The sequence below is a fragment of the Bos grunniens genome, chromosome 5 (assembly GCF_055505025.1).
Source record: "Bos grunniens cultivar Pamir isolate PY7600 chromosome 5, Bosgru_T2T1.0, whole genome shotgun sequence".
Taxonomy (NCBI): Eukaryota; Metazoa; Chordata; class Mammalia; order Artiodactyla; family Bovidae; genus Bos; species Bos grunniens.
In genome coordinates this window covers 116063575-116090619 of record NC_141169.1, presented here as the reverse complement: position 1 = coordinate 116090619, position 27045 = coordinate 116063575, and the positions used below count along the sequence as shown (strand labels likewise).

Below are 27045 nucleotides of genomic sequence, written 5' to 3'. Positions count from 1 at the left end.
GCCCAGAAGTTGTTGCCACAGCCCAGGGCAGAGGCAGGTTGCCAAGAGGGACTGGCTTCCAGATGCCTGAAGTGGAAGTGGAGGTGGACGGGCAGGACAGGGACTAGCTGGGGGAGAAGGGCGGCGGGACTCAAGGCGCCGCTCGTTCCTGGCTCGTTCCTCGCTCCGATGACAGAGCTGAGGGGCTCTGCCCTGGGGGAGGGTGTGAGGGAGGCAACCAGGGGCAGGTGGGGGGTGTTAGGTGGGCTCTCCCCCGAACCAGAGACTGGGGAGTCCTCGGAGTGAGCGAGGCCTCCCCAGGGGTGGCTGGATGCTTTCTGCACGTCCAGGCCCTGGGGAAGAGCCGGGTACCCAGGATGAAATCGGGGTGTCTGGGGTCCCAAAGGAAGGAGGGTCTGGGCCTCAGTGTTCAGGACAGAGCATGTGAAGGCCGCCTGGCCTGGCGTGGCCCATCTGGGGCAGCGGACCCGTGAACCTGCTTAGGGATCGGGTGGGGGGTCCCAGAAGAGATTAAAGGAGCTTGGCCGTGAGGCAAGCAGCACAGCGCGAAGGATGCAGAGACACGGGGAAGCAGTTGAACAATCACATTTGTTATGAATTATATCGTGATGAACGCAGAAATTTAATATAAAATGTAATTACAGGGAACGGCATCATGGTAACCACCGTCGGTAACCGGGCAAACAGTCTTTCAGTCTCCACTCTACACACACATTTTATTTCCTTAGCAAGACTGGGCTCGTGCTTCTCAGCAGGCTCTGCTATCTGTTTACCAAACAGACGGTTGCTCCCTGGCATGAATCACACTGCACACCAGTGATTCCTGATACTGGAGCATCCCAGCATACCAAGCGGATCATCAATATTTGACAAGGTGGGAGAAACTTGAGAATGTTTTCCACGCTGATGAGAAACCCGCAGTGCTGGAGAGGTGAGGGCCTGGGGGGCGGTGAGGATGTTGGGGGGTGGCCTGGGGTCAGCCAATGAGGAGGAGACAAGGCACCAGTGAGGCGGAACCCGGGATATTCCTAAGAAACAGTAATACACTTCCTCGTCTTAGTGCACGTTTGAAACGAATTAATAAAACACATGCTGATCGTAAGAAGATGGAATAATCACAGACAGTAAGAAAATAAGTCCCATGTAATCCTATCTTAACACATCTTTTTCCCTACGATGACGTCAGAACCAGTGCAGAGAATACTATCTAAATGGAAGTGTCTTGGTTATTGTAAAATGCTGCTAAGGTGGGGTTGCATGTGTTAAGACCCGGGCGATGGTTCTGGCAGAGAAGGCCACTGGGACCCCGAGCACCGGGCTCAGGGAAGGTGTGAGGGTGTCACCAGGAGTCCAGGTCAGCTCAGCAAGGGGACAGTGCTTTGACCTGGGGCCCAGGTGGCCAGAGAGCCCACCACTCAGCCTTCCTCACTCGGGAAGTGAGGGTTACCAGCACAGGAGACCCCGGAACCCTGAGGAGCCAGCCAGGAGCCCCCATGGGACACTTCCCTGCACTGCGAGCCGACCCTGTGTTTTCACAGGCAGCCCCTGCCTGCTGCCCTCACAGTGCGGTGCTCTGTCTGACCCTGCTGGTTCTTCGGCTCCAGGACGCCTACACGATGTGGGTGAGAGCTGCGACTTTTCACGCCCACAAGTAGGATTTGAGCTGATTGTTCCTTTCCTTTTTGTTATCCTCAAATGCATAAATAAGAAAAACACACGCACACGTTGCTCCTGGGGTCATATTACACGGGGCAGTGGGCCTATGTAATCTGTGCTTGCAAACAGATTACCACCCTGGAGAGACAGTGCGTGTCTGCCTCCTGCTCGTCTCCATTAGAGCTCGCGGGGGAGGGGGGGCGGGGGCAGGTGCCAGGGTGACTGTCTTATGCACTGGATATCTATTTTCAAGACTTCTTCTCTGAATGTTTTCTTGATCCTCATAATAGTTAATTCAACACATTTTAAGAATCCTTTATGTTTAATATAAGTTCAGTTCAGTTCAGTTCAGTCACTCAGTCGTGTCCGACTCTTTGCGACCCCATGAACTGTAGCATGTAGGCCTCTGTCAATTACCAACTCCCAGGGTCCACCCAAACCCATGTCCATTGAGTCAGTGATGCCATCCAACCATCTCATCCTCTGTCATCCACTTCTCCTGCCCTCAATCCTTCCCAGCATCAGGGTCTTTTCAAATGAACTCTTCACATCAGGTGGCCAAAGTATTGGAGTTTCAGCTTCAACATCAGTCCTTCCAATGAATACCCAAGGACTGATCTCCTTTAGGATGGACTGATTGGCTCTCCTTGTGGTCCAGGGGACTCTCAAGAGTCTTCTCCAACACGACAGTTCAAAAGCATCAATAATTCTGTGCTCAGCATTCTTTATATTCTAACTCTCACATCCACACGTGACCACTGGAAAAACCATAGTCTTGACTAGATGAACCTCTGTTGGCAAAGTAATGTCTCTGTGCTTTCTAATACCCTGTCTAGGTTGGTTATAAATTTCCTTCCGAGGAGTAAGCACCTTTGAATTTCATCTTTTAATTTCAGATGGTGGCTGCAGTCACCATCTGCAGTGATTTTGGAGCCCAGAAGAATAAAGTCAGTCACTATTTCCCCATGTATTTGCAATGAAGTGATGGGACCGGATGCCATGATCTTCGTTTTCTGAATGTTGAGCTTTAAGCCAACTTTTCCATTCTCCTCTTTCACTTTCATCAAGAGGCTCTTTAGTTCTTCACTTTCTGCCATAAGGGTGGTGTCATCTGCATATCTGAGGTTATTGATATTTCTCCTGGCAATCTTGATTCCACCTTGTGCTTCCTCCAGCCCAGCGTTTCTCATGATGTATTCTGCATATAAGTTAAATAAGCAGGGTGACAATATACAGCCTTGACGTACTCCTTTTCCTATTTGGAACCAGTCTGTTGTTCCATGTCCAGTTCTAACTGTTGCTTCCTGAACTGCATACAGATTTCTCAAGAGGCAGGTCAGGTGGTCTGGTATTCCCATCTCTTCCAGAATTTTCCACAGTTGATTGTGATCCACACAGTCAACGGCTTTGGCGTAGTCAAGAAAGCAGAAATAGATGTTTTTCTGGAACTCTCTTGCTTTTTCGCTGATCCAGCGGATATTGGCAATTTGATCTCTGGTTCCTCTGCCTTTTCTAAAACCAGCTTGAACAGCTGGAAGTTCATGGTTCACATATTGCTGAAGCCTGGCTTGGAGAATTTTGAGCATTACTTTACTAGCGTGTGAGATGAGTGCAACTGTGTGGTTTGCTTGAGCATTCTTTGCATTGCTCTTCTTTGGGATTGGATTGAAAACTGAACCTTTCCAGTCCTGTGGCCACTGCTGAGTGTTCCAAATTTGCTGGCATATTGGGTGCAGCACTTTCACAGCATCATCTTTCAGGATTTGGAATAGCTCAACTGGAATTCTATCACCTCCACTAGCTTTGTTCGTAGCGATGCTTTCTAAGGCCCACTTAACTTCACATTCCAGGATGTCTGGCTATAGGTCAGTGATCACACCATCGTGATTATCTGAGTCGTGAAGATCTTTTTTGTACAGTTCTTCTGTGTATTCTTGCCACCTCTTCTTAATATCTTCTGCTTCTGTTAGGTCCATACCATTTCTGTCCTTTATTGAGCCCATCTTTGCCATGAAATATTCCCTTGGTATCTCTGATTTTCTTGAAGAGATCTCGTCTTTCCCATTCTATTGTTTTCCTCTATTTCTTTGCATGATCTCTGAGGAAGGCTTTCTTATCTCTCTGTGCTATTCTTTGGAACTCTGCATTCAGATGCTTATATCTTTCCTTTTCTCCTCTGCTTTTCACTTCAGTTCTTTTCGCAGCTATTTGTAAGGCCTCCTCAGACAGCCATTTTGCTTTTTTGTATTTCTTTTTCTTGGGGATGGTCTTGATTCCTGTCTCCTGTACAATGTCACGAACCTCCGTCCATAGTTCATCAGGCACTCTATCACATCTAGTCCCTTAAATCTATTTCTCACTTCCACTGTATAGTCATAAGGGATTTGATTTAGGTCATATCTGAATGGTTTTCTCCACTTTCTTGAATTTCAGTCTGAATTTGGCAATAAGGAGTTCATGATCTGAGCCACAGTCAGCTCCCAGTCTTCTTTTTGTTGACTGTATAGAGCTTCTCCATCTTTGGCTTCAAAGAATAGAATCAATCTGATTTCAGTGTTGACCATCTGGTGATGTCCATGTGTAGAATCTTCTCTTGTGTTGTTGGAAGAGAGTGTTTGCTATGACCAGTGTGTTCTCTTAGCAGAACTCTATTAGCTTTTGGCCTGCTTCATTCTGTACTCCAAGGCCAAATTTGCCTGTTACTCCAGGTGTTTCTTGACTTCCTACTTTGCATTCCAGTCCCCTATAATGAAAAGGACATCATTTTGGGGTATTAGTTCTAGAAGGTCTTGTAGGTCTTCATAGAATTGTTCGACTTCAGCTTCTTCACTGTTACTGGTTGGGACATAGGCTTGGATTACCAAGATATTGAATGGTTTGCCTTGGAAACGAACACAGATCATTCTGTCGTTTTTGAGATTGCATCCAAGTACTGCATTTCAGACTCTCTTGTTGACCATGATGGCTACTCCATTTCTTCTAAGGGATTCCTGCCCACAGTACTAGATATAATGGTCATCTGAGTTAAATTCACCCATTCCAGTCCATTTTAGTTCGCTGATTCCTAGAATGTCGACATTCACTCTTGTCATCTCCTGTCTGACCACTTCCAATTTGCCTTGATTCATGGACCTAACATTCCAGGTTCCTATGCAATATTGCTCTTTCCAGCATCGGACCTTGCTTCTGTCACCAGTCCCATCCACAACTGGGTGGTGTTTTTGCTTTGGCCCCATCACTTCATTTCTTTCTGGAGTTTTTTCTCCACTGATCTCCAGTAGCATATCAGCAACCTACCAACCTGGGGGGTTCATCTTTCAGTGTCCTATCTTTTTGCCTTTTCATGCTGTTCAAGGGTTCTCAAGGCAAGAATACTGAAGTGGTTTGCCATTCCCTTCTCCAGTGGTCCACATTCTGTCAGACCTCTCCACCATGACCCGTCCGTCTTGGGTGGTCCGTTTGATCAGATTGGCCTGTTGTCTGTGATTGTGGTTTCCATCTGTGTGCCCTCTGATGCTCTCTCTCAGTGCCTGCTGAGAGTTATGTTTAATATAACTCCACCAAATATTTAGGATAGGTAAGTACTATTGCCTGGAAAATCCCATGGACGGAGGATCCTGGTAGGCTGCAGTCCATGCGGTCGCTAAGAGTCGGGCACGACTGATTCACTTTTCACTTTCATGCACTGGAGAAGGAAATTGCAACCCACTCCTGCCGGGAGCCAGCACATTGCATATTGAATGCAGCACTTTCCACAGCATCATCTTTCAGGATCTGGAATAGCTCAACTGGAATTCTATCACTGCCAGGAGCCAGCGTGAGGAACTCCGCCCATGACAAAGGTCATGAGGAAGGAGGCTCGGCATACGCAAAGGCGGGATCGAGCCTCAGGAGTCCATCTACCCCCAAAACCAGAGTCTGCCTACTTTCTGCTTTGTGCCTTCACCTGCACCTCTGATTTTGCAGGGGGCTGTCCCCCACTACCTCTCTGGGAGAGGAGTTGGCTTGCAGCTCCAGTTAATAATTCCTGGGTGTGACAGTGTTTAAGCTACAAACTCCTTTGGAAATCCTCTAGCCTGCCTGAATAGGTTTTTCTGGCCACATGTGATTGTTCAAAGCCTCCCAACTGTGAGAGGCAGGAGATGTTCTAAACTGTCTAAACACAGATTCTTTTGAGTAGTTAAAAGATTGATTAGAAATTGTATTGGTGAAGGGATTTTCACTTGTTGGGCCAATGTTTGCTGCTAAGTTTCCATATCCCTTACCTGCTGTGTCCCTGGCAGTGTATTGATTAATATAATTGGTGTAAGTAGTAGCTTTAATGTTTGTAACCTGGGAGCCTTGAGTTAATTCTTTTTCTTGTTATAGCCCACCACACCTTTGCTCTGTAGGAATGCAACTTTATCTAATGCTTTTGGAGGGTGGCTCCTGACCAATCACCTTTAGAGAAAAATAAGTTTTTGAAGAAAGGGTCTTAAAATGTTAACAAGCCTCCGGGCCAGAAGATGATGCAAATCACCTAAGCTTTTGCATATGATAAGTTTGCAGGAAGAAAGCCTGGCTTCATTTAGGACCAGGAGCTGCTGTCCTTGCATGACTCCACCCCTTCCCCCATTATCCTCTATGCATAACTTAAGGTATAAAAACTACTTTGAAAAAAAATAAATAAATAAAAATAAAAAAAAATTAAAACTACTTTGGAAAATAAAGTGCGGGCCTTGTTCACCGAAACTTGGTCTCCCCATGTCGTTCTATCTCTCACCTTCTGGCTGAATTATTCAGCCTCTTTTTTCCACTGAATTTCCTCACTGAGCTATCCTTATTTCAGCCTCTTTTCTTCACTGAATTTCCTACTGAGCTATCCTTATTCTATTACTCTTTATATCCTTAATTAACGTTTAATTAAGCAGTTGTTTCCTGATCTTCGCCTACGCCGTCTCTCCTTCGAATACCCTGGATCAGCCGGGGCTGGACCCCGGCACATTCCAGTATTCTTGCCTGGAGAATCCAGGGACAGAGGAGCCTAGTGGGCTGCCGTCTATGGGGTCACACAGAGTCAGACACGACTGAAGCGACTTAGCAGCAGCAACAGCAGAAAGATGTACCAGAGTTCATGTCAGTTACCACCTCGGAATGCCCCCTGAAACCAGGGGTGTCCTTGGGAGGATGGCACCCCACCTCGCCCGACACTGGCTGCTTTCTCTATGGAGAGATGGGACCACAGTCCTTCCCCCCAACCACTGTGACTTCACAAAGGGCAGCCCAGCTCCCCGCCACAACGTCCCCGATCCAAACACCAGTCACCCTAGGAACCTGCCCTGGGGCAGCTGAGAGGGTGAGGAGTCAGCCACAGATGCCCCCACGCCGGGCTCCCTTGTGCAGTTTCCCAACCGAGCCAATGATACTTAGAGACTCATAGCCTGGATATGCTTGAGCTCTGCACCCACCACGCACACCAAGAGTAGCTTCCTAGCTTTTTGTTAGACAGAAAGATTGCCTTTGGTTTCAGGACACTACAAACTCAGCACACAGGTCATTCTGCGTACATCATAGGTGTCAGCTCTGGCCTCTGCGGGACGTCCACTGGGTGGGTGTCCGGGTCCTCGGAGGAACAGAGAGCCCAGCGACGCCCACACTGTCCTGGTTTGTGGAGGAAGGCCGTTGGCTGCTTGCTGGGATTTGGGATCTGAAACAAACGAAGAATTCTGACTCAGCTGCCGACCTGCCGCTCTGGTCTGCAGTGTCAGTGGGGATGCGGGAGGGGGGACATTGTCACACGGTCTGGGGTGTGCAGGGTGGCCCAGCCCAAGTTCATCACCTCCTCGGATCCCCCATCCCCGTGCTGGGCTGACATCACCATCCCAGGCCTCCAAACCTGTGGCCCTCCCAGCCACCTGGACACCTCCCACTGGACATGCACAGGCCCGGAGGAGCCCATCAGTTACCCCCACGCACATCAGCTCACCCGCCAGGGTGGCCCTCTGCAGCCACACCACCATGCCCCCCCACCCCTGCCAGTGCCTGCCGACCAGCCTGGAGCTCAGGAGCGCCTCCCAGCTGCTATCATCCTTCTCACCTGGAGCCTACGAACAGCACTCAGCCCTGCAGTTTCTCTGGAGAGCAAGCCCTTCCCCTCGCTGGGCCAGTTCTGCCCTCTCTGGGGATCTGGCCTCCACAAGGCCACTGCTGTCCTTTTCCCCACACAAGCCAGACCCCTCCGTCCCTACTTTAAACCTTCCACGTCTGTTAATAGAAAACCTGGAGGGCTCATCTCCCAAGCACCTGCCATGTGTCAGGACTGAGCTGGGGGCCCCCAAAAGCCTCGCAGACATCTAATGGGGCAAGGAGGCTCACCCCCGGGGAACGGGGGAGGAAGCCGAGGTCCACGACTTTCAGGACAAAAGTCCCAGAATCCTGACGGGAACCAGGCCCTCCTTGCTCCTCATTAGTTCAGATTTCAGGAAGTGGTGGCAGCAGTACCTGGGTCGTGTTAACAGTGTGGGTGGCCGGGTTCCAGCCCAAGAGACCGGGATTCAGGGGGTCTAAGGTCAGACGGGAATTTGCATTAACAGATGGGCACACATTCACACACACACATTCACACACAGACACACACGCAGACACACACACAGAGGGGCCCTGCCCCTCTCTCCCTGCCTCACCCCCTGCCTGTGCTACCGGTACCCAGAGCCACTCCCTTTAGGCAAACCAATGCTACCTGTCCACTGGCCCTGCTCCTGCTCCATCAGCCAGCTCCTCCCTCCTCTGCCCTCAAAATGGGCTCAGTGGGGGACTTCCCCTGGCTGTCCAGTGGCTAAGACTCCATGACCCCAGCGTAAGGGGCCGGAGTTCAATCCCTGGTCAGGGAACTAGAGCCCACACGCGAGAACTCAAGATCCCACATGCTGAAAGTAGGACCTGGCCCAGCTAAATAAACAAATTTTTTTTAAATTACGCTCCATGGACACACCTCCCCGGGCTTCAGGACACCCTTTGCAGGGGAGTCTCGGTCACTAGCTTCCAGCAGGTACACTGGGACCTCTGATGGGCCCAGCTGCCTCCCGTAAGGCAGGGCCTCTGGCACCAGGGGACACGGTCCCTGCCCCCTCTCCGGGGCTTGATAACATACCTAGGATGGCGCGTGAGGCCTGAGCAGATGAGAGGGTGCCAGGTGGACCCCCAGACCCACAACCAAATCACTTACCTGGAAGCGGGGAGCAGACGCGCCATGGCTTGAGAACACACGTGGGAGGTGGCCGACCACAGCCACTGGATGTCACCGGGCATGTCTGGAAGCCACGTCACCAGTCTGCAGGAAGGAAACGCAGACACGCACACCTCGTATGTGAGTGAAGACGAGCCACAGCAGAAAGGACAAGAAGAAACCCACCCCGAAGGCAGACACCTGACGCCAGTACCATCGTTCAGGTACTGCCAGGGTCACTTCTAACCCCAAGCTGATAAATGTCGCAAGGCAAACCCACCTAAAAGCCTAAAGCAAAATGAGGCCACTTTGGATTCAGGAAACCTCAAGGGACTTACACGGAGATAAAAGGCCTGGGTCTTCCAAGAGCTCACTCCTCCGGGGCATCATGGACTCTGACACACAGCATCTTCTGGTTGAAACACCACCCCCTGCACCCACATCGAAGGTACCTGGCCATACGCATGCCCGCTGTGCTCTACAGCCCGGGAACCGCAACTACTGAAGCCCACGTGCCCGAGAGCCCGCGCTCAGCAACCAGAGAAGTCGCTGCAGTGGGAAGCCATGCCTGCACCTGGAGAGCAGCCCTCACTCACCGCAACTAGAGAAAAGCCCAAGCAGCGGTGAAGACCCAGCACACAAAAATAAGTATTTTTTAAAAGTGAAACTGTTAGTTGCTCAGTCTGGTCTGACTCTCTGCAACCCCATGGACTGGAACCTCTGTCCCTGGGATTCTCCAAGCAAGAATACTGGAGTGGGTTTCCATTCCCTTCTCCAGGGGATCTTCCCAACCCAGGAATCAAATCTGAGTCTCATGCATTAAAAAAAGAAAGAAAGAAAAACTTACTGTATAGCACATGGAACTTTTGTGCCAGCCTGCTTGGGAGGGGGTATGGGGGAGAATGGATACGTGTATATGTATGGCTGAGTTCCTTCACTGTTCACCCAAAACTATCAGAACAGTGTTAATCGACTATACTCCTATAAACATGTTTTTGGTGTTAAAAATTTAAAAAAAAAAAAGAAATGTCAAGGGACTTCCTGGTGGTCTAGTGGTAAAGAATCTGCCCTCCATTGCAGGGGACGAGGGTTCAATTCCTGGTCAGGGAACTAAGACCACACATGCCCCAGGGCAACTAAGCCCGCTCGCCACGACTAGAGAAGCCCACGTGCATCCTGGTCTGAAAACCAAGCACAAGCACAATACACAAATCAAAGAAGTTATCAAAGCACTTTTCTAAAACAAAAGAAAAGGAAGGAAAACCTATGCCAGAGCAGCCAGCCCTCCTCCCAGGGCAAGGCAGGTGGCTGACTGGCAGGGCTGGGGAGTGATCTGGGAGGTCCAGCAGAGCCAGAGAACTGAGCCGGATTTTGAAGGATGGCTGGGACTTTTAGGGGCTTCCCTCACAGCTCAGTTGGTAAAGAATCCGCCCGGTTTGATCCCTGGGTGGGGAAGATCCGCTGGAGAAGGGAAAGGGTACCCACTCCAGGATTCTTGGGCTTCCCCTGTGGTTCAGCTGGTAAAGAATCTGCCTGCAATGTAGGAGACCCCGGTTTGATCCCTGGGTTCGGAAGATCCCCTGAAGAAGGGAAAGCCTACTCATTCCAGTATTCTTGGCCTGGAGAATTCCATGGGGTCACAAAGAATCGGACATGACTGAGCAACCTTCACTTTCACTTTGGGACTTTTAGAAAGACAGACTGAAAGACATGCTGACTACGTTGCAAAAAGAAAATAAACACTAAAGAAAATCTGAAGAAAACGGAGGGAAAACCATGCCCGGGAATCTAGCAGCCACACAGCGTAGGCCTCGGGATCCTTCCAACACACAGGAATAAATCCCCCTCCCTCCCCAAAACGCAGACCTACAAGAAGCCACAAACCTGAGGGAGCAATGGGAAAGGAGCTGGGGTGGCCAGGGGCTCCCAACCAGGCACCTTTCCAGGGTGTTCCACGCAGACGGCGAGCTCCACCCAGATGTGCAAGGAACCAGGCTCTGGGCTGAGCGCCCAGCGTGACTCCTCTCACTGAATCCTCACCCTACCTCCAAGCCCCGAGAGGAAGCCAGAAAGCCACAGAAAGCGTTCACCTCTGGACCACAGCGATGGCAGACTCCACGGGCAGCGTACAGGGCAGCATCACGTAGGACATGATCTTAACTGGTAAGAAGTTGCAAATCCTGCTTCTGTACCCATCTGGGTTTCTGACTGCCTTCCTCAGTGCTGAAAAACACAAGTTGGAGGTCTGTTTCCCACCAGCGTAAAAACCAAGCCACCTTCCCCAACTGGTGCCTGGAATTTCTATAAATCCTACCAATCCTGGCAGCTAAGCAATCAGAAAGTGAAAAAGTGAACATGAAAGTTTCTCAGTCGTGCCCCACTCTTTGTGACCCCATGGACTGTAGCCTGCCGGGCTCCTCTGTTCATGGGATTCTCCAGGCCAGAATACTGGAATGGGTAGCTGTTCCCTTCTCCAGGGGATCTTCCCAACCCAGGGATCAAACCCAGGTCTCCCACATTGCAGGTGTGTCCTTGACCATCTGAGTCAGCAGGGAAAGAATCAGAAGCTATGACAATTGAGGTCAGATGTGGAATGTGCCTACACAGCCCTTGGATCGCCGACAGGACACAGGATCCCTTTGAAAGAGTCTCCTTTAAACTGACTCCCTGCACAAGGGAATGGCAACCCACTCCAGTATTCTCGCCTGCAGAATTTCATGGACAGAGGCGTCTGCTGGGCTACAATCCACGGGGTCACAAAGAGTTGGACACGACTGAGCAGCTTTCACTACTACATTTTACTTCGTTTATTTTTTATTTATTAAATTTATTTGGCTGTGCTGGGTCTTAGCTGTGACATGTGGGATCCAGTTCCTGGACCAGGCATTGAACCTGGGCCCCGTGCTTTGAGAGCTGCACTGACTCTTAGGCACTGCACTGAGGCTTCCAGAATGGAAATCCCACTTCACTACCTCTTTAAATTACTTTTGGAGGCAGACACAATTGTCTCAAATCTGGCCAGCCCAGGCTTCATGAGCTTTTCTTTGCATCTGCAATTGGATTCCACTCTGCCACCTGGGACCCCTAGCCTTCTATTTTCCCCTTTGTGATGACCTCACCATGCCTCAGATCACAATAACCTGAGCAGCTGCTGGTCAGTGCGAATCCTAGGGCATTAGTACCTAAGGCAAGAAACGGCATCCCTTTCATCTTTGTTTTATTCAGCGGCTCAGTTGTGTCCGACTCTTTGTGACCCTCTGCTGTGGACTGCAGCATGCCAGGCTTCCCTGTCCTTCACCATCTCCCAGAGTTTGCTCAAACTCATGTGCGTTGAGTCAGTGATGCGATCCAACCATTTCATCCTCTGTCGCCCCCTTCTCCTCCTGCCCTCAATCTTTCCCAGCATCAGGGTCTTTTCCAATAAGTCAGCTTTGAAGTGAAGTCAAGTTGCTCAGTCGTGTCTGACTCTTTGCGACCCCGTGGACTGTAGCCCACCAGGCTCCTCCGTCCATGGGATCCTCCAGGCAAGAGGACTGGACTGGGTTGCCATTTCCTTCACTTTCCCCAAATGCCTGACTGGAAACTGGACGGTGCACTCATCTGTCCATCAGATAGTTTGTGATGACACGATAAGATACATCACCTTCAGTGAAGGTTCAAAACTGTGGTTTGGGGAGGAGGAAGACGTTTGGAGGGGCTCCTCAAGAGAGAGAAGACTCTTAGATGGGAGGACAGAGAGCAAACAGCATTGTCAAAGAACGGGCCACCCCAGGAGGCCCCCTAGAAACCCAGTGTGTTTGGACTTTTGAGCAGAGAGCACAGCAGGTTAACTCAAAACTCAGCTAGAGGACGTTCCTGGTGGTCCAGTGGATAAGGGTCCTCCCGCCAGCGCAGGGGCCATGGGTTCTAGCCCTGGTCCAGGGAACTCCATATGCTGTCGAGCACTAAGCCTGTGTGCCACAACTACTGAGCCCTCGCGATGCAGTGACAGAGCCCTTGCAGCTGGAGCCTGTGCTCCGCAGCAAAAGAAGCCACCGCAATGAGGAACCTGGGTACCACAACCAAGAGTAGCCCCTGCTCGCTCAGGGACAGCAAACAAGACCCAGTTCAGCTCAGTCAGCCAGTCGTGTCTGACTGTGACCCCATGGACTGCAGGACGCCAGGCCTCCCTGACCACTGCCAACTCCGGGAGCTTGCTCAGACTCATGTCCATCACGTCGGTGATGCCATCCAACCATCTCATCCTCTGTCATCCCCTTCTCCTCCTGCCCTCAATCTCTCCCAGCATCAGGGTCTTTTTCAGGGAGTCAGCTCTTCACATCACGTGGCCAAAGTATTGGAGTTTCAGCTTCAGCATCAGTCCTTCCAGTGAGTATTCAGAACTGATCTCCTTTAGGATGGACTGGTTGGATCTCCTTGCAGTCCAAGGAGACTCTCAAGAGTCTTCTCCAACACCACAGTTCAAAAGCACCAATTCTTCTGCGCTCAGCTTTCTTCATAGTCCCAACTCTTATATCCATACATGACTCCTGGAAAAACTATAGCCTTGGCTAGACGGAACGAAGACCCAGTGCAACCAAAAATGAATTACATTAAAAAAAAAAAAAACAACCCAGCTGCAATGTTATGTGCCAGCCTGGGTGGCAGGAGGGTTTGACAGAATGGATACCTGTATGGCTGAGTTCCTTCACTGATCCCCTGAAAATATCAGGACACTGTAAATCAGTTCTACCCCAATATAAAATGTTTTTGGTGTTAAAAATAAATAGATAAATGAAATAAAAACTCAGTTGGAATTTGTTTTCCTCTAGCCATGACCAAATGGGAAGGGAGACAGAGCAAGGACCCAGGGGGATGGGAGGTCCATGCGCGGAGGTGGGGGTCCCGACCAACGAGCGTTGGTCGCTCTGCCCTGTTTCTCCCGGGGCAGCAGCAGGACCTTCCTCCACAGCTCACGGGGAAGCCGCCCTTCCTCCTCTGAAAGGGGCACTGACCACCGCCTCCTCTGCACCCCCCGCCTCCCCGCCCCCAGAGCCAGTACCCATGCTGAGCTCGGGCGACAGGGTCTCCAGGACGCCCTCGTCCCAGGTCAGCACGCTGAGGCGCAGGTGGTCCAGCAGCTCGACTGCCTCAGGCCCCGCCTCCCACGTGGCCACACCCAGAAGAGGCTCCAGGCTCCTGGGCTCCGACTCTGCCTCTGCGGGGGACGCGCTCAGGCACGGATGGGGCCCCTCACGGATGCCTGCGAAGGGCACGGAAACAAAACCCATCAGGCGATTTCAGTCTGCAGGGCCACTACTCGCCCAGCCACCTGCCCACCCAGTTGGAGGAAGCTAACAGGCCTGTTATAGGTACGCAGCGTGGATCCACCTGGGAATAATCCGCCTGGGATCCCCCCTGCTCCACCTCGAACAGGGACCACCAGTCCTAACAGGGAGAGCGCAGGGTGGTACTTGGAAGGGGACGGATGAGGCGGGCAGCTGGCTCTGTCACGCACAAGCCGTGTGGGCTCTAGAGCCACATGTGGATTCATGAGGTTCAGAGGAAAGGATGATTCATAACAACTGAACCACTCGAGAAGCCCAGTGTTCCAGGCCCTGCACGACCCATGCAGCTGCTCCCAGCTGAACGCTGAGGAATCAGAAGCCAGAGAGGTGAAGGGATTTGCCTAAAGTCACACAGCCGACACGCGGCAGAGCGATATTCAAACCCAGGTCTGATATCAAAGATGGCACCCTTCCGTCACCCGACCTTGAGAAGAAGCCACAGGTTGGAGAGTCTGTGCTGGCCCTGCCCTGGGTGCCAGGGCTCAGGGGCTGATCCCCGTGGGTGATTGCTGCTCTCACGCTGCGTGGGGACGGTGGGACGGGTAGACTTGGATGCCCACACCTCCCCGGGCTCACCTCTCGCTTCCAACCTCAGGTTAAAAGCCCAGGGGCTGTCCCTGCATGCCCCTCGCCTCACTCCCAAGCTACACCTCCCGCTTCGACTCCCTTGCATCTTTCCAGCCTCTGACAGACACACAGCTCAGCCTCTGGGGACTTATTCTCTCTGAGGAATGTGTCAGAGAATCTGTTTCCAAGGAACACCTGTCCCGCCCCCATGCATCCTCTGCTGAACCCCAAGGAAGCCAGGGTGACCGAGGCAGAACCTGGCTTAGATCCTTAAACCCAAACCCAGCACCCATGCTGCAAGCGCCCAGCCCACGCCAGGATTTAGAATTACTAAGAATCAGTCGGCATCATTCACTCCAAACTCCTCTTGCTACAGATGTGGAAACAGAGGCCCAGACAGAGAAGGGGCTAGCCCAAAGTCACCTAGCAACTTCTAGAAGGTTCCTCATTGTCTTTTATTTCCAGGTGGCTCCCAAATGCCAATCCCAGTTCAGACCTGCGTTCTAGAACCTCGAACTCTGACATCACCATGCCTTCTGTGTACATGCCTGCTAAGTCGCTTCAGTCGTGTCCAACTCTGAGACCCTGTGGACTGTAGCCCGCCAGGCTCCTCTGTCCATGGAGTTTGTCAAGGCTAGAATACTGGAGTGGGTTGCCAGGCCCTCCTCCAGGGGGTCTTTCCGACCCACGGAACAAACCTGCGTCTCCCACGACTCTCGCGTTGGCCAGTGGGTTCTTTACCACGAGTGCCACCTGGGAAGGCCCAGTCCCTCTGCCAACCACCCAAATCTCTCCCAGGGCACCACCCATGGGGCTCTCGAGCTTTCCTGCAGGACCCGCTCCCTCCCAAGGGCCCAAACTGTGAGCACCACCCTCTGCTCCGGTCCCAGCCACAGACGCCAAGGGCAGGACTTCATCCCCGAGTCCTCCTCCTCGGCAATCTCTGGTGGGTCGTCTCCAAGTCCTGTCCCCTCCGGCCCCTTCCACCTTGCTGCCGTGACCCCAGCCAAACCCATGGTGGCCACCTTGACCGGGGATGTTGGCCTCACCCTCTCTGTACTGCAGCCAGGGGCCCTGGCAGAGCTCCCTCTGCCTGCCCTCACTCCCGCGTCAGCAGCCCTCCCTGGCTCCCTATGGCTGTGAGAGGCAAGCCCCTCTCCACCTCCACAAGGCCCAGCCTTGCCCCTCTTTCCATTCACCCCCATTCCTGTTCCCTCTAATCTGTTCCTCTGTCCCCCACCCCCACCACTCCAGTGACACATGCCTCTTTCCACCTCGAACAGACTACCTGTCTGCAGGACTCACGCTCACACCCCCCCATGCCTAGAACATTCCTGTTCACCCTCAAAGCATCACTGCGGATTTGCGTCCTCCCAGGAGCCCTGCTTTCCCCTGCCTTGCAGAACCCCACCCCCCTTCCCCTAACTGAACCCCAGCTGAATCTACAGCATCCTGTACGTTCCTGCCAGGGCACTGAGCCCTCTGGCAGCCTTCTATTCAGGCACCTGGCCCCTCCCCAATCCCAAGACTAAGCTCCAGGAAGGCAGAGGCTGCATCTGTCTACCCACTGTGGAGTCCCAAGCACACAGCCAACTGCTTAGCGCCCGGAAGGTATACGGTAAGCACTTTCTGAGCAGATAAATACACGGATGTCCCATGAACCACACCAGCTCCTCGGCCTCGGACAAAGACTAACTCAGAGGATCAGTGACTGTAGCAACCGTTAGTGTCCGGGAAAAATAGCTCGAGACACAACTAATACTTGGTTCCACACTAACATGTGAAGAACCCAAGTTCCCCAGCCCAGACCAGCCAGGACCTTCCCCAGAACACAGCTGGGCTGGTGGGCGCGGCCCACACCTGGCTGGAGGCAGCTCTCCTGATGGCTTCACCTGAGACTCAGAAACCGTTTCTCTTCCTTCCTCATCAAACTGCTGCTGCTAAGTTGCTTCAGTCATGTCCGACTCTGTGTGACCCCACGGACTGCAGCCTACCAGGCTCCTCTATCCATGGGATTTTCCAGGCAACAGTACTGGAGTGGAGTGCCACTGACTTCTCCCCATCAAACTAAAGGTTCACAATTGTTCAAGCAGAAATGAAAAAGCAAAGGAGCTGCCTTCGGCTGGCAGACAGGGACACTGCGGAGGGAAAGGAACCCTGGGGCTGTGACCTCTGCAGGGTCAGCCAGGCTCACCCCAGCCCTGCTCCCCAGACTGCGGGCCGTGGCTGCCTCCATTTCTCCATCTGTAAAATGGGCCAATGATTGCCTATCTCTCAGGGCCGAGCCTGATGGCAGGTGAATGTGCTGAGCGTTGAGTGATGGCACCAGCATGGCTCCCCTGGTGACCAAGACTGAACAGAAAAGTGACTCAAAGGGCATGCCTGCCGCCCTCGCCATACGCACCGTTCTTCTCCAAGAACCTGAGCGCGTCCACATATCCTTGAAAGCACAGCTCTCCAAGCATCTGTGGACAAACCACATGACGTGAACCGCAGGCGGAGTCACTAAGCGGCAATCCTTCCAGCAGCGCCTGAAGACGGCAGGCACAGAGCCAGGAACCCCCGAGCTCCGAGTCGACGCCGCCTGTGGACAGGGTTCTGCGCTCCCCGGAAGAGGCAGCCCTTCTTCCTCGCAGGACTCCCCTCGAAGGACACCCGCTCCGCGTGCAGCCTGGACTGGCATCCCAACATGACGGGAGCTGGTTCCTCTGGTGTCCTTTGGTCCCTGGATGAGCCTCCATCTTCACAAATACCGGGGCCTGATCTCCTTGTCATGGGACACTGAGCTGCCTCCTCTGCACTCAAACCACATGGGCACCTGATGCTGTGGTCCAGCCTTATCTCTACCCATGACGACACGCCTTCACGTACGCTGTATGGCATGGCCTTCTTTCTCCCCAGAGAGCTGTCACTGTGCAGATTCTACCAACTTTCTTACTATATTAGGGTGGTAAGTTCCAGCACACTATAGTGACAGTCAAAACAAAAGATTAAATGGGGAATTTCCCGGTGGTCCAGCGGTTAAGACTCCACGCTCTCAGGCCAAGGACTCGAGTTCAATCCCTCAAGATCCTACAAGTCTCAAGGCCCAGCTGGGGAAAAAAAGGAAAAGATTAAACCACCAAACGCAGTGTAATTCTTGACCATGGCTGCCAATAATCACTGGGGGCCTCACCTGGTGGTCTGGTGGCTCAGGCTCTGCACGCCCAAGGCAGGGGGTGTCGACCTCCGGTCAGGGAACTAGATCTTGTGCCACAACTAAGACCCAGTGCAGCCAAATTAATTAATTTAAAAAGAATCATCGGGATAATTAAATAATAAAAAACAAAACACCCTACTGCCCAGGCTGTGATGTGCTATGGTCGGTCATGTCCAACTCAATTGCTCCTTTGCCTTGGGATTTCCCAGGCAAGAATACTGGAGTGGCTTGCCATTTCTTTCTCCAGGGGATCTTACCAACCCAGGGACCAAACCCCAGTCTCTTGCATCTCCTGCATTGGCAGATGGATCCAGGCTGTGGATACTTAAGCCACAGCCCCTGGAAGTGAGATCTCAGTGGCAACCCCCAGCCCTCCGTTCCAATGGCCCCAGGGGATTCCGGTGGCCAGCGGGAGGCAGCCCTGAACTGAGCTCCTTTCCAAGGATGGGCTTTGTTGCTGTTGGTCCATCAGTGTGGGGAACAGCTGCTGCTCTGCTCACTCAGTCATCTCCGACTCTTTGTGACCCTTTGGACTGTAGCCCGCCAGGCTCCTCTGTCCGGGGGATTTTTCAGGCAAGAATTATGGAGTGGCTTCCCATTTCCTTCCCCCAACTCAGGGATCGAACCCACATCTCCCGAGTCTCCTGCATTTCAGGCAGATTCTTCACCCAGTGAGCCATCCGGGAAGCCTGAACAGCTGCTGGGTCGCCTGGCAAGGAGGGACGCAAAGGGGAGAACAGCACCCCCAGAACTCACAGCCCCCTCTCACCTTGACATCCAGCATTAACAGCGACCGGAACATCAGGTAGAGGTTCTCTGTGCAGAAGTGCATGTTGAGCTTGGTGAACCCTTCGTTAAGAAAGAACGTGGACTTGACTTTGGGGCAGATGTCGCTCTCCCCATAGAAGGGGGACACAGTGATGGTCTTTTTGGAATCAACGAAGGGCATGATATCACTTACTCCTCCGTCCACATATCGCTTTTAAGGGAGAGGACAAAAAAAAGGACACATTGTCATTAGTTCTAGGCTGGAGTTCTCTGTGTGCTTCAGATTAGGGATAGAGACTTCTCAGAGCCGCAGGGAGACCTAGTGAGAGACCAGGGAGTTTGGAACAACTCTTGCAGCAAATCCCCAGCGAGCATTTCTGTGCCAGGCCAGGCTGCAGGCTGGCACTCAGGACTGCCACATGCTGTTAGCGAGCATTTCTGTGCCAGGCCAGGCTGCAGGCTGGCACTCAGGACTGCCACATGCTGTTACGCAGCGCGCGCGCTGCACCAGAACAGTGCCGGGTGAAGAGGCACACGGAGGCTGGCGCCTGGCCACGTTGCTGTGCCCAGTCACGAGCGACCCCAGGCGAGTCCATGTAATTCGCATCCACTAGGGGCGCTGAGCGCACTCAGGGTAGAGTGTGATGTAGATGGCGCCAGAGAGAGACAGATGGTCATGGGTTCGATTCCCGAGGCCCCCTGCTGCTTGAGCGATCTTGGACGAGACACCTAACCTGTGGTCCTGACTCTCTGTCCACACCTGGGCAATGAGAACCAGCACTGGAGACTTAAATGACACGGCAAACCCAGGACTTGCGCTCTTAAAAACTGGCATCTTATCCCACAGGAAAGGAGCATCTGGGTAAGCACTGTGAGAATCCATTTTCCTATATTCCATGTAAGTGCTCAGGAACTCTGTTGTGTCCAGCTGTTTACGACCCCATGGACTGTGGCCCGCCAGACTCCTCTGCCCATGGGATTCTCCAGGCAAGAATACCTGGAATGGGGGTGCCATCTCCTACTCCAAGTGATCTTCCCGACCCAGGAATCAAACCCAAACTCTTGCATCTCCTGCATTGGCAGGCAGGTCTTTATCACTGTGCCACCTGGGAAGTCCTCCTATTAATGTATTCATAGCCTCAAACAACCTTAGTGCCCACGGCCAGGCTGGGGCAGCAAGGTTGTGCTACAGTTTGGATCGAGTCTAGACCTATGAAGCCAACATCTTGAATGATTCCCGAACCTCAAACCATCATAGTCTAGCTGTCGTTGCCCATGGTGGGGGTGGGGGAGCCTTCAAATATCACAAGGGGGAGGCTTTCCCCAGCCAGTCCTTCCAAAGGGAGACATGCCAGGGCACACTTTGGCCTAATGTGAGTCCCGGACAGGATTGGGCATGCTCAGGCACGCCTTCGGGATCAGGAGAGTCCTCCCTTGAGGCCCACAGTGATCAGCTGTGCACACACACCACTAGTTTCTGCATCGTAGCTGTTTGTCATCGTCAGATCCCTCACTGGCAGAAAGGGACTCGGAACCCAACATCAGCAAAGTTGAGATTGAGATGGGCAGAAGCAAGGGACTGTTTTTCCAATTGTTTTTTATGTTTTTAATTCATGTTTGCTGGAGCCTAGGTGCTTCCCACTGTCGTCTTACTTTCTGCTGTACAACAACGGGCAGCTGTTATACACACACACACATGCCCTCTTTTGCCGCTCAAGGTCTACTGTAAAGTCCAATGACTCCTCCGTCCTGTGGGGTTTTCCTCCAGCCTGAACTTTCCTGGAGGAATGTTCTGAGTTTGCTCAGTGGAATCCCAAGAACACTCTGCTCTGACTTTCAGCAGGTTTTGTCTGAGGACACTGAGGCTGTGACTGTGTGTGGCCCACGGCCGGGGCGGCCAAGGGGAAGTGCAAAGATGACAATGACAACAACGACAAAACAACCCACATTTACCTAATACTTAAGAGTGCCGGCCTCTGTGCCGGGCACTTCAGTGCATTATTGCAGGTAAGTTCCACGAAAGTGCAACAACTGCACACTATTATTGACTCCCAGTTTGCAATTCTTTCTAAGACTTAAGAAATGTGTCCAGAGACTTTTCTGGAGGCTCGGTGGCTAAGATCCCACACTCCCAATACAGGGGGGCCGGCTTCAGTAGCTGGTCAGGGAACTAGACCGGGGACACCACAGCTAAGCATTTGCATGCCACAACCGAAGAGCCAGAGTTCCGCAACTAAGACCCGGCACAGCCAAATCAGCAAATAAATGTTAGAAAGAAAGAAAGGAACGGATCAACGTGGCCCAGCTAACATGGGCTAAAGCAGACACTCGATTCTAGGTTTGTCTGCCAGGCAGGGGCTGTGAGAACCACAGGTGACCGCTTCATGGCTCCAGGCCTCGGTTTTCTCATCTGTAAATAGGGCCAGCTGTGTGTCTGTCCGGCGGAAGCTCCGGGGCACGAGTGAGCCTATTCGCAACCTGCCTTTGCAAGTCGCTTTGCAATGTGAGGCCCGTACTGCTGTTAAAGCGTGAACCGAAAGGGCTTCTGAAGTGCCTTCCTGCTGAGACATGGGGATGTCTCGTCTTCTCTCCCACAGCTGTGGCAACCTAAACGGTCTCCAGACGTCGCCAGATGTCCCGGGACAAGGGACAGAATTATCTGACAACCACTGCCCTAGAAGGAGGCTGCCAGGTGGTCCAGCATCCAGCCCAGAGTCTGTAGGACCGACACCTCAACTTCTGCTCTTCCTCCTGAGCCAGTGCTCAGGAACAGCCACATGTGTCTACATGGGAGTTGAATCACAGCCCTGTCGGAAGCCTCTGCCCAAAGCCATGGACCGAAAAAGACAGAGTCAGAGGCAGAGAGGATTGAAACTCTCAGCTCCTCAGAATTAAACCTTAAGTGAGTAAATTGACTCTTGAGCAACTTATACTCTAAGTAGGCCACTGGGCACCTATGTCGGTGCTCATGTGGAGATTATGTGAACAGCTTACGTTACAGGTGAGCAGTTAATTATCCCACACAAAGTCAGTTTTGCTTCAAGAGAGCTTGGAAGGGGTTCAGCTGTGGAACCTCTGTCTGAAGGCTGAGAGGCAAAAGGCTTTCTTCATTTAGGGACAGGTCTCAGGGGCCCAGGGTGCCTGAGCCCAGGGCCTTGTCTTCCTTTTTTTTTTCCAAGATGCTTAGTACGGGATTTAGTTCCTGGACCAGGGATAGACCCAGGCCCTTGGGAGTGAAAGTGCAGAGTCTTAACCACTGGACCACCAGGGAATTCCCAGAAACACCGTTGAAAAGTGGACTTACCACGCCTCTGAAGGAAGGGGGGATCCAGCCACAGATGAAAGGGACGTAGGAGGAACAACACAAGGCCTGCGAAGGCAAAAGAGAGTGAAACCACAGCACAGCCCAGACCAGGCGGCCTTTTACTCCCTGGGCCTTCACAAGCCTTCTACAAGCAAGGACAGCAATAAGCCTGAAAGCGCTGCTGGCAGAGCAGGTGCTTTTCTGAATGGTTGGATGAAGATGAGCCTGCCCACACACTTATTACTTCAGCGTGCTTGTGTGCTACGTCACATCCGACTCTTTGTGACCCGCATGGACCGTAGCCCACCACGCTCCTCTGTCCATGCGGTTTTCCAGGCAAGAACACTGGAGTGGAGTGCCATTGCCTTCTCTGGGAGATTAGATCAGGGCTTTGCAATTACTGACACTCATCAGAATCACCTGGAAAGCTTGGCCAATCACAGACTCGGGGCCCCACCCCTAAGATTCTGATGAGGCAGGCTGGAGGCGGGGCCTGAGAGCCTGCACTTCTAAAACACCCCCAGGAGATACTGCTGCTGCGGGTCCCCGGGGGACCACGCTCTGCATCTCACCGAGCTAGCGAGCACTAAATTAAGCATGATGTAACACTGGTGCAATGAGAGAAAAGGGCTCCTGTGGGAATGCACAGGTGCTGGGACCTAGAAAATGCTCCCAGAAACAAGGTTAAGTGGAAGACGACACTGGCTGCTGAGAAGCAGCTGGTTATATTCGCCAGGCAGCTGGCTCGTATGGACCTGTGTTAAGTGAAATGACACCCAAGGCATTCTCACAAAAGACTCAGCCAAACCAAACGGCATTTTGATATCGCCAATGATCTTCTCTGTGCTAGAGCCAGAGGACAGAGGTAACCAAGACACGCTCCCACCCTTGTGGGCTTCACTGGGCGGGTCCTCATTAAGGAACAGGCATCGTTGGGAGGACGGCCACACACATAAGGTCCCTGGAGCAGGAGGTTATGAACCAAGTCGTGAAGGAGGGGGAGACACTGTTCGAAGCTGACACTGTCTGGGACACCCCAGGTTTGCACAGGCTCTGGACCAGCCCGCTGGAGGCACACAGCTTCCATCACTCTGGTGCAGGAAGCCAACCTGCATCACGGGCAGCCAGGTTCTCCTGCATCTTAAGTAAAACATGGGGCAGACTGGCTTACAACAGCCCCTCCCTGTGTTGCTTCCAAAACGAAATGGCCCTTCCGACTCGACAGTACCCAGATAAGCCGCTTACGTCCACGACTTCGTCTTTGGAATGAAAATCCGACACCAGCACGTTTTTTCCGTCGGACACTCTGGTAAGTGAGACGACCATCTTGCCCGAGACAAGCTGGTGGACGTTGTCAGGGAGGTGTCTCTGGAGACCGTCTCGGATGTGCTTGCTCAAACTGAAGCCTGGGTGGACGATCCCGAATTTCTGGCTTCTGGCGCTCCGGGTGAGGTCCACGAGGATCTGCAACGTCTGGTCTGGGTGGGGGGTGAAGTGGAGGATGGGCAGGGAGGGGAAGAAGGGAGGGGGAGGGGTGGAGAGAGAAATATGCAAAGGAATGTACCACCCTGGAGGTGGCCATTGCTTTGCGGTGGGACCAGAAACCTGATGGCAAGGAAGCTGCCAACCCTCTCCTTTGTCTAGGCCTGGGCTGCCGGATCGGGCCGGTGGTTCCTGAGCCTGAGATGTGGTTAGTCCACACTGATGGGTAAAAGACGCACGGGATCCCGAGGGCTTAGAATGACGATCACAACAACAAAACGCTGACTATCGCATGGGTAATGTTTTGTGTTGATTAGACGTGAAAACGGCAATATTTGGGCTACACTGGGATAAATCAAACACATTTCACTGATGTCTTTTATTTCTTCCACGTGGTTCAATGGACATGAATTTAAGCAAATTCCAGGAAATACTGAAGGACAGGGAAGCCTGGTGTGCTGCAGTCCACAGGGTGGCAAAGAATCAGACACGACTTGCTGACTGAACCACAACTAGGAAATAAAGATACACATAATCCTGTTGGTCAGAGCCGTTCTTGACCCTCCCGGGCCAGAGGAACGAGCCTCCAGAGGCCCAGGGAGCCCTCCCTTCGTCTTCATCCCTCCATCAAGGCCAGATGCCAGGAACCCACAGCATCAGAGCTTGAGCATGGATGGGCCTAACCCTGCAGGGAGCAGAGAGCAAGCGCAGGCTGGGACCTGAGTTTGAATCCTGTCTCTACCGCTTACTAGCTGAGCAACTTCAACACGTTACATCACTCCTTCTGAGCCTCAGACAGTATGTTTTTAATGTGGGACAACACTCACCTACATTCTGGAGACGGAGAAGATTAGGTACACTAAAATCTGTACACGGTCAACCCGGAGGAAGCACCTCGTAAATTTCTAGACTTAACTTTCAAAAACACATTTGCTTATTTATTTGCTGCACCAGGTCTTGTTGCGGCACACGGAACTGTGTGAAGATCTTTGATCGTCACTGTGCAGGCCAGTTCTTCCCAGGCAGCATGCAAATTCCCAGTGCAGCATGAGAACTCTTAGTTGTGACATGTGGGATCTAGTTCCCCAACCAGGGACGCAACCTGGGTCCCCTGCATTGGCAGCACGGAGTCTTAGCTACTGGACCACCAAGGAAGTCCCCACACTTAACTCTGAACCTCTGGAAAGGGAGTCACTCAGCCCCGGGGCTCCTCTGTCCATGGGGATTCTCCAGGCAAGAATACTGGAGTGGGCCATGCCCTCCTCCAGGGGATCTTCCCCACCCAGGGATCGAACCTGGGTCTCCTGCAGTGCAGGCAGATTCTTTACCCTCTGAGCCACCAAGGACACTTTTAACCTCTAATGCTACAATTGCCAGACCGTCTAGTGGACACAGGGCCCTTTCATGCTCCATCTGACCTCACTCACTGGCCTGGGCCCCTCTGGTGGCCTGCACTGCCCTGGCAGGCAGTGCCAGCCCAAGCCCTGGTCATCCACAGATGTGGGGACGCAGAGGGCCCGGACACACCAGCAGGCCCTGACCCACTTCCGACTCCACTGGGTTCTCCCTGCACATGTGGCCCCTTTGAGGCCAGACAGAAGGCACATGATTGCACAGAGCTGCTTGGTTCTGCCAGGCTCTTCTTCCAGGTCAGCCCTGGCTGAGAGATGCGCTCAGGAACCCTGCCCAAGCCACAGGCCCTGGGAATGCTCCCCGGAGCTCCCCAAAGTCAGACAGGCAGTTAAAGCAGGAAACCGGGGCTCCCAGACCCTGCGGAGCAGTTCTTGCCAAAACCTCCAGACCCTTTCGGGGGACGTGCTGGTCCCGAGCCTCCCCCTGCAAGCCCAGCCGCTCCGCTGCACCTGTCCTCTACCTGTGAACCTCCTCCAGGCTGGATTCGGCCAACTTCCGGTGCTGGGGTCTGTGCATCTGAATCAATGAAACACTGGACTGTGTGCGTGGCTCCAGGTCACAAGCCGGAGACGCAAGGGTTGGCTTTTATCACAGCTCAAGTCCAAGCTGTGCAGACTGGCTGTGTGTCCAGTCTAGTCACCCCCGAGGTCACATTTCCTGCTCTTTGCCCCTCTCCCTCTCGATGGAGACGGTTGCCAGCGTGGCCTCTCCCAATCCCCACCTCACAATCAGCTCAGGGTCTCCTCACTGATCCTATCCAATGGCAGGGCTGTGAGTATTGGCAAGGGATTCCTGGCCTCCAGGAACAGTCACTTCCTGCTGGCAGTGCCCAACACAGCTGTCCCCGGGTAGAGCAAAAAGTAAAGTGTTGAGGAAGCCCAGTAAAACAGGGGCCGGTGAGAAGAAGCTCTGTCGCCCAGTGTGGGCACCAACAGCCTCACCGCTCCAGGCTCTGCTCCCTGGCCAGAACCACAGGCCAAGGACGCCAGGCCCTAGTGATTCAGGCCCGCTGGCCACCAGCCTCGGTCCTCCCCTCCCTCCGGTCTCTACGGGGACGGAGACCTTCACTAGGACAAGATTCAAACAGCCAGGACCTGTTTCCAGGGCACTGTGCAGGGACGTGGTGGGGAGGATGGGATGGGAACGTCCAGTCCCCCAAAGGGTCTCCAACACCAGGAAAGGAGGAGAGGAGACAACTTTGCGAATTCCTCTCCTCTCCCAAAACAGCTCTCCTCAACCCCCTTTCACCCCAAACCAGCAAGCTGCCTTCTACCTCAGAGGCACCCTGGCGCCCCCCAGTCCCCAGGGTTGGGCGGAGTTCAAAGGCCCCTGGCGGCGGCGGAGACGGGGGGCTGTCTCAGCCCCTCGAGTCCCCAGAGGGAAGAAGGTACTCACCCCTGCCTGGGACACAGCCCCAAACCTCCCTCCTGGCCTCACGCAGGGGAAATGGGAACTCCGCTCCCCCGACCGCGTCACGCTCCCTCCTCCCGGTCGCTCCGACACCACCTGGCTCTTAGTCCCGGAATGGGCAGAGGGGCTTCCTCCAAGCCCGGGCGCCAAAAGGGAATTGAGGCGAGGATGCGCTCCGGGTTTGCACGCCCCGCTTCCAGGGCTCCCCGGCGCCGGGCAAAAAAAGATGCACTGGACGATCCAACTGTTGGGGGGAGACCCCGGCTTTACCCCCGCAGGGCCCGCTTCCAGCCCCGGCTCCCAGCGCGCGCCCCATCCCGGCGCGGAGCCCGGGACCTACCCAGCGGGATCCCGGAGAGGAAGGAGGCGCAGTGCAGCGCGCCCGCCGAGGCGCCGAAGAACTTTTGCACTTGGCGGAGGAGGTGCGGGGCGTGCTCGCTCAGGCAGCGGGTCACCCCGATGTGGTAGAAGCCCAGGAAGCCGCAGCCGGCGAAGGACAGGCTCCAGCCGCTCTCGGCGTCGTACATAGCGGCGGGAGGTTGGGGCGGTGGGCCGGGGTCCGAGCGCGCCGCGGCTCCGTCCGGCGCCCACCCTGCTTCTCCGCCGGGCCTGGGCGCCGCAGCCCGGGCTATTCCCGGCGCGACGTCACCGGCCCCGCCCCCGCCCCACTCGGACCACGCGAGCCAGCCTCCGGGCGGCCCAGTGCGGGTAGCGC

At 53.4% G+C, this 27045-nt stretch overlaps 1 protein-coding gene and 1 long non-coding RNA gene across 6 annotated transcripts; one reads left to right on the top strand and one right to left on the bottom strand.

Annotated features, from left to right (window-relative positions):
• Window positions 1-569: 569 nt before the first annotated feature.
• Window positions 570-27045, bottom strand: LOC147373226 (1-acylglycerol-3-phosphate O-acyltransferase PNPLA3-like). Of its 5 annotated transcripts, none has more exons than XM_086403204.1 (10): window positions 26671-26983; window positions 23271-23503; window positions 22026-22091; window positions 18723-18932; window positions 17159-17219; window positions 13902-14102; window positions 10951-11083; window positions 8861-8965; window positions 7203-7342; window positions 570-1028 (listed from the first exon to the last, which is right to left on the bottom strand). In XM_086403204.1, exons 1-9 carry the CDS (start codon window positions 26855-26857, stop codon window positions 7213-7215), a joined length of 1326 nt encoding a protein of 441 aa, XP_086259330.1. In that variant the 5' UTR covers window positions 26858-26983; the 3' UTR covers window positions 570-1028; window positions 7203-7212. The 5 variants fall into 5 exon arrangements, with proteins under 5 accessions (XP_086259330.1, XP_086259331.1, XP_086259333.1 ...); XM_086403205.1 differs by lacking the exon at window positions 570-1028 and adding an exon at window positions 8137-8198 and having other exon boundaries at window positions 7119-7342; window positions 26671-26984; XM_086403207.1 differs by lacking the exon at window positions 570-1028 and having other exon boundaries at window positions 7119-7342; window positions 26671-27045.
• Window positions 21319-24044, top strand: LOC147373227 (uncharacterized). The gene is made up of 2 exons (XR_015164626.1): window positions 21319-23334; window positions 23670-24044. It is a non-coding gene; the product is annotated as an uncharacterized LOC147373227 (long non-coding RNA).

Coding starts and splice junctions, on each gene's coding strand:
- LOC147373226 (XM_086403207.1), bottom strand. CDS start 26,857: ATGTACGACGCCGAGAGCGGCTGGAGCCTGTCCTTCGCCGGCTGCGGC. Junction 11,084..13,901: donor GTCGCCCGAGCTCAGCATGG/GTACTGGCTCTG, acceptor TGTGTTTTTCAG/CACTGAGGAAGGCAGTCAGA. Junction 7,343..8,860: donor CGTCTGCTCCCCGCTTCCAG/GTAAGTGATTTG, acceptor CGTTTGTTTCAG/ATCCCAAATCCCAGCAAGCA.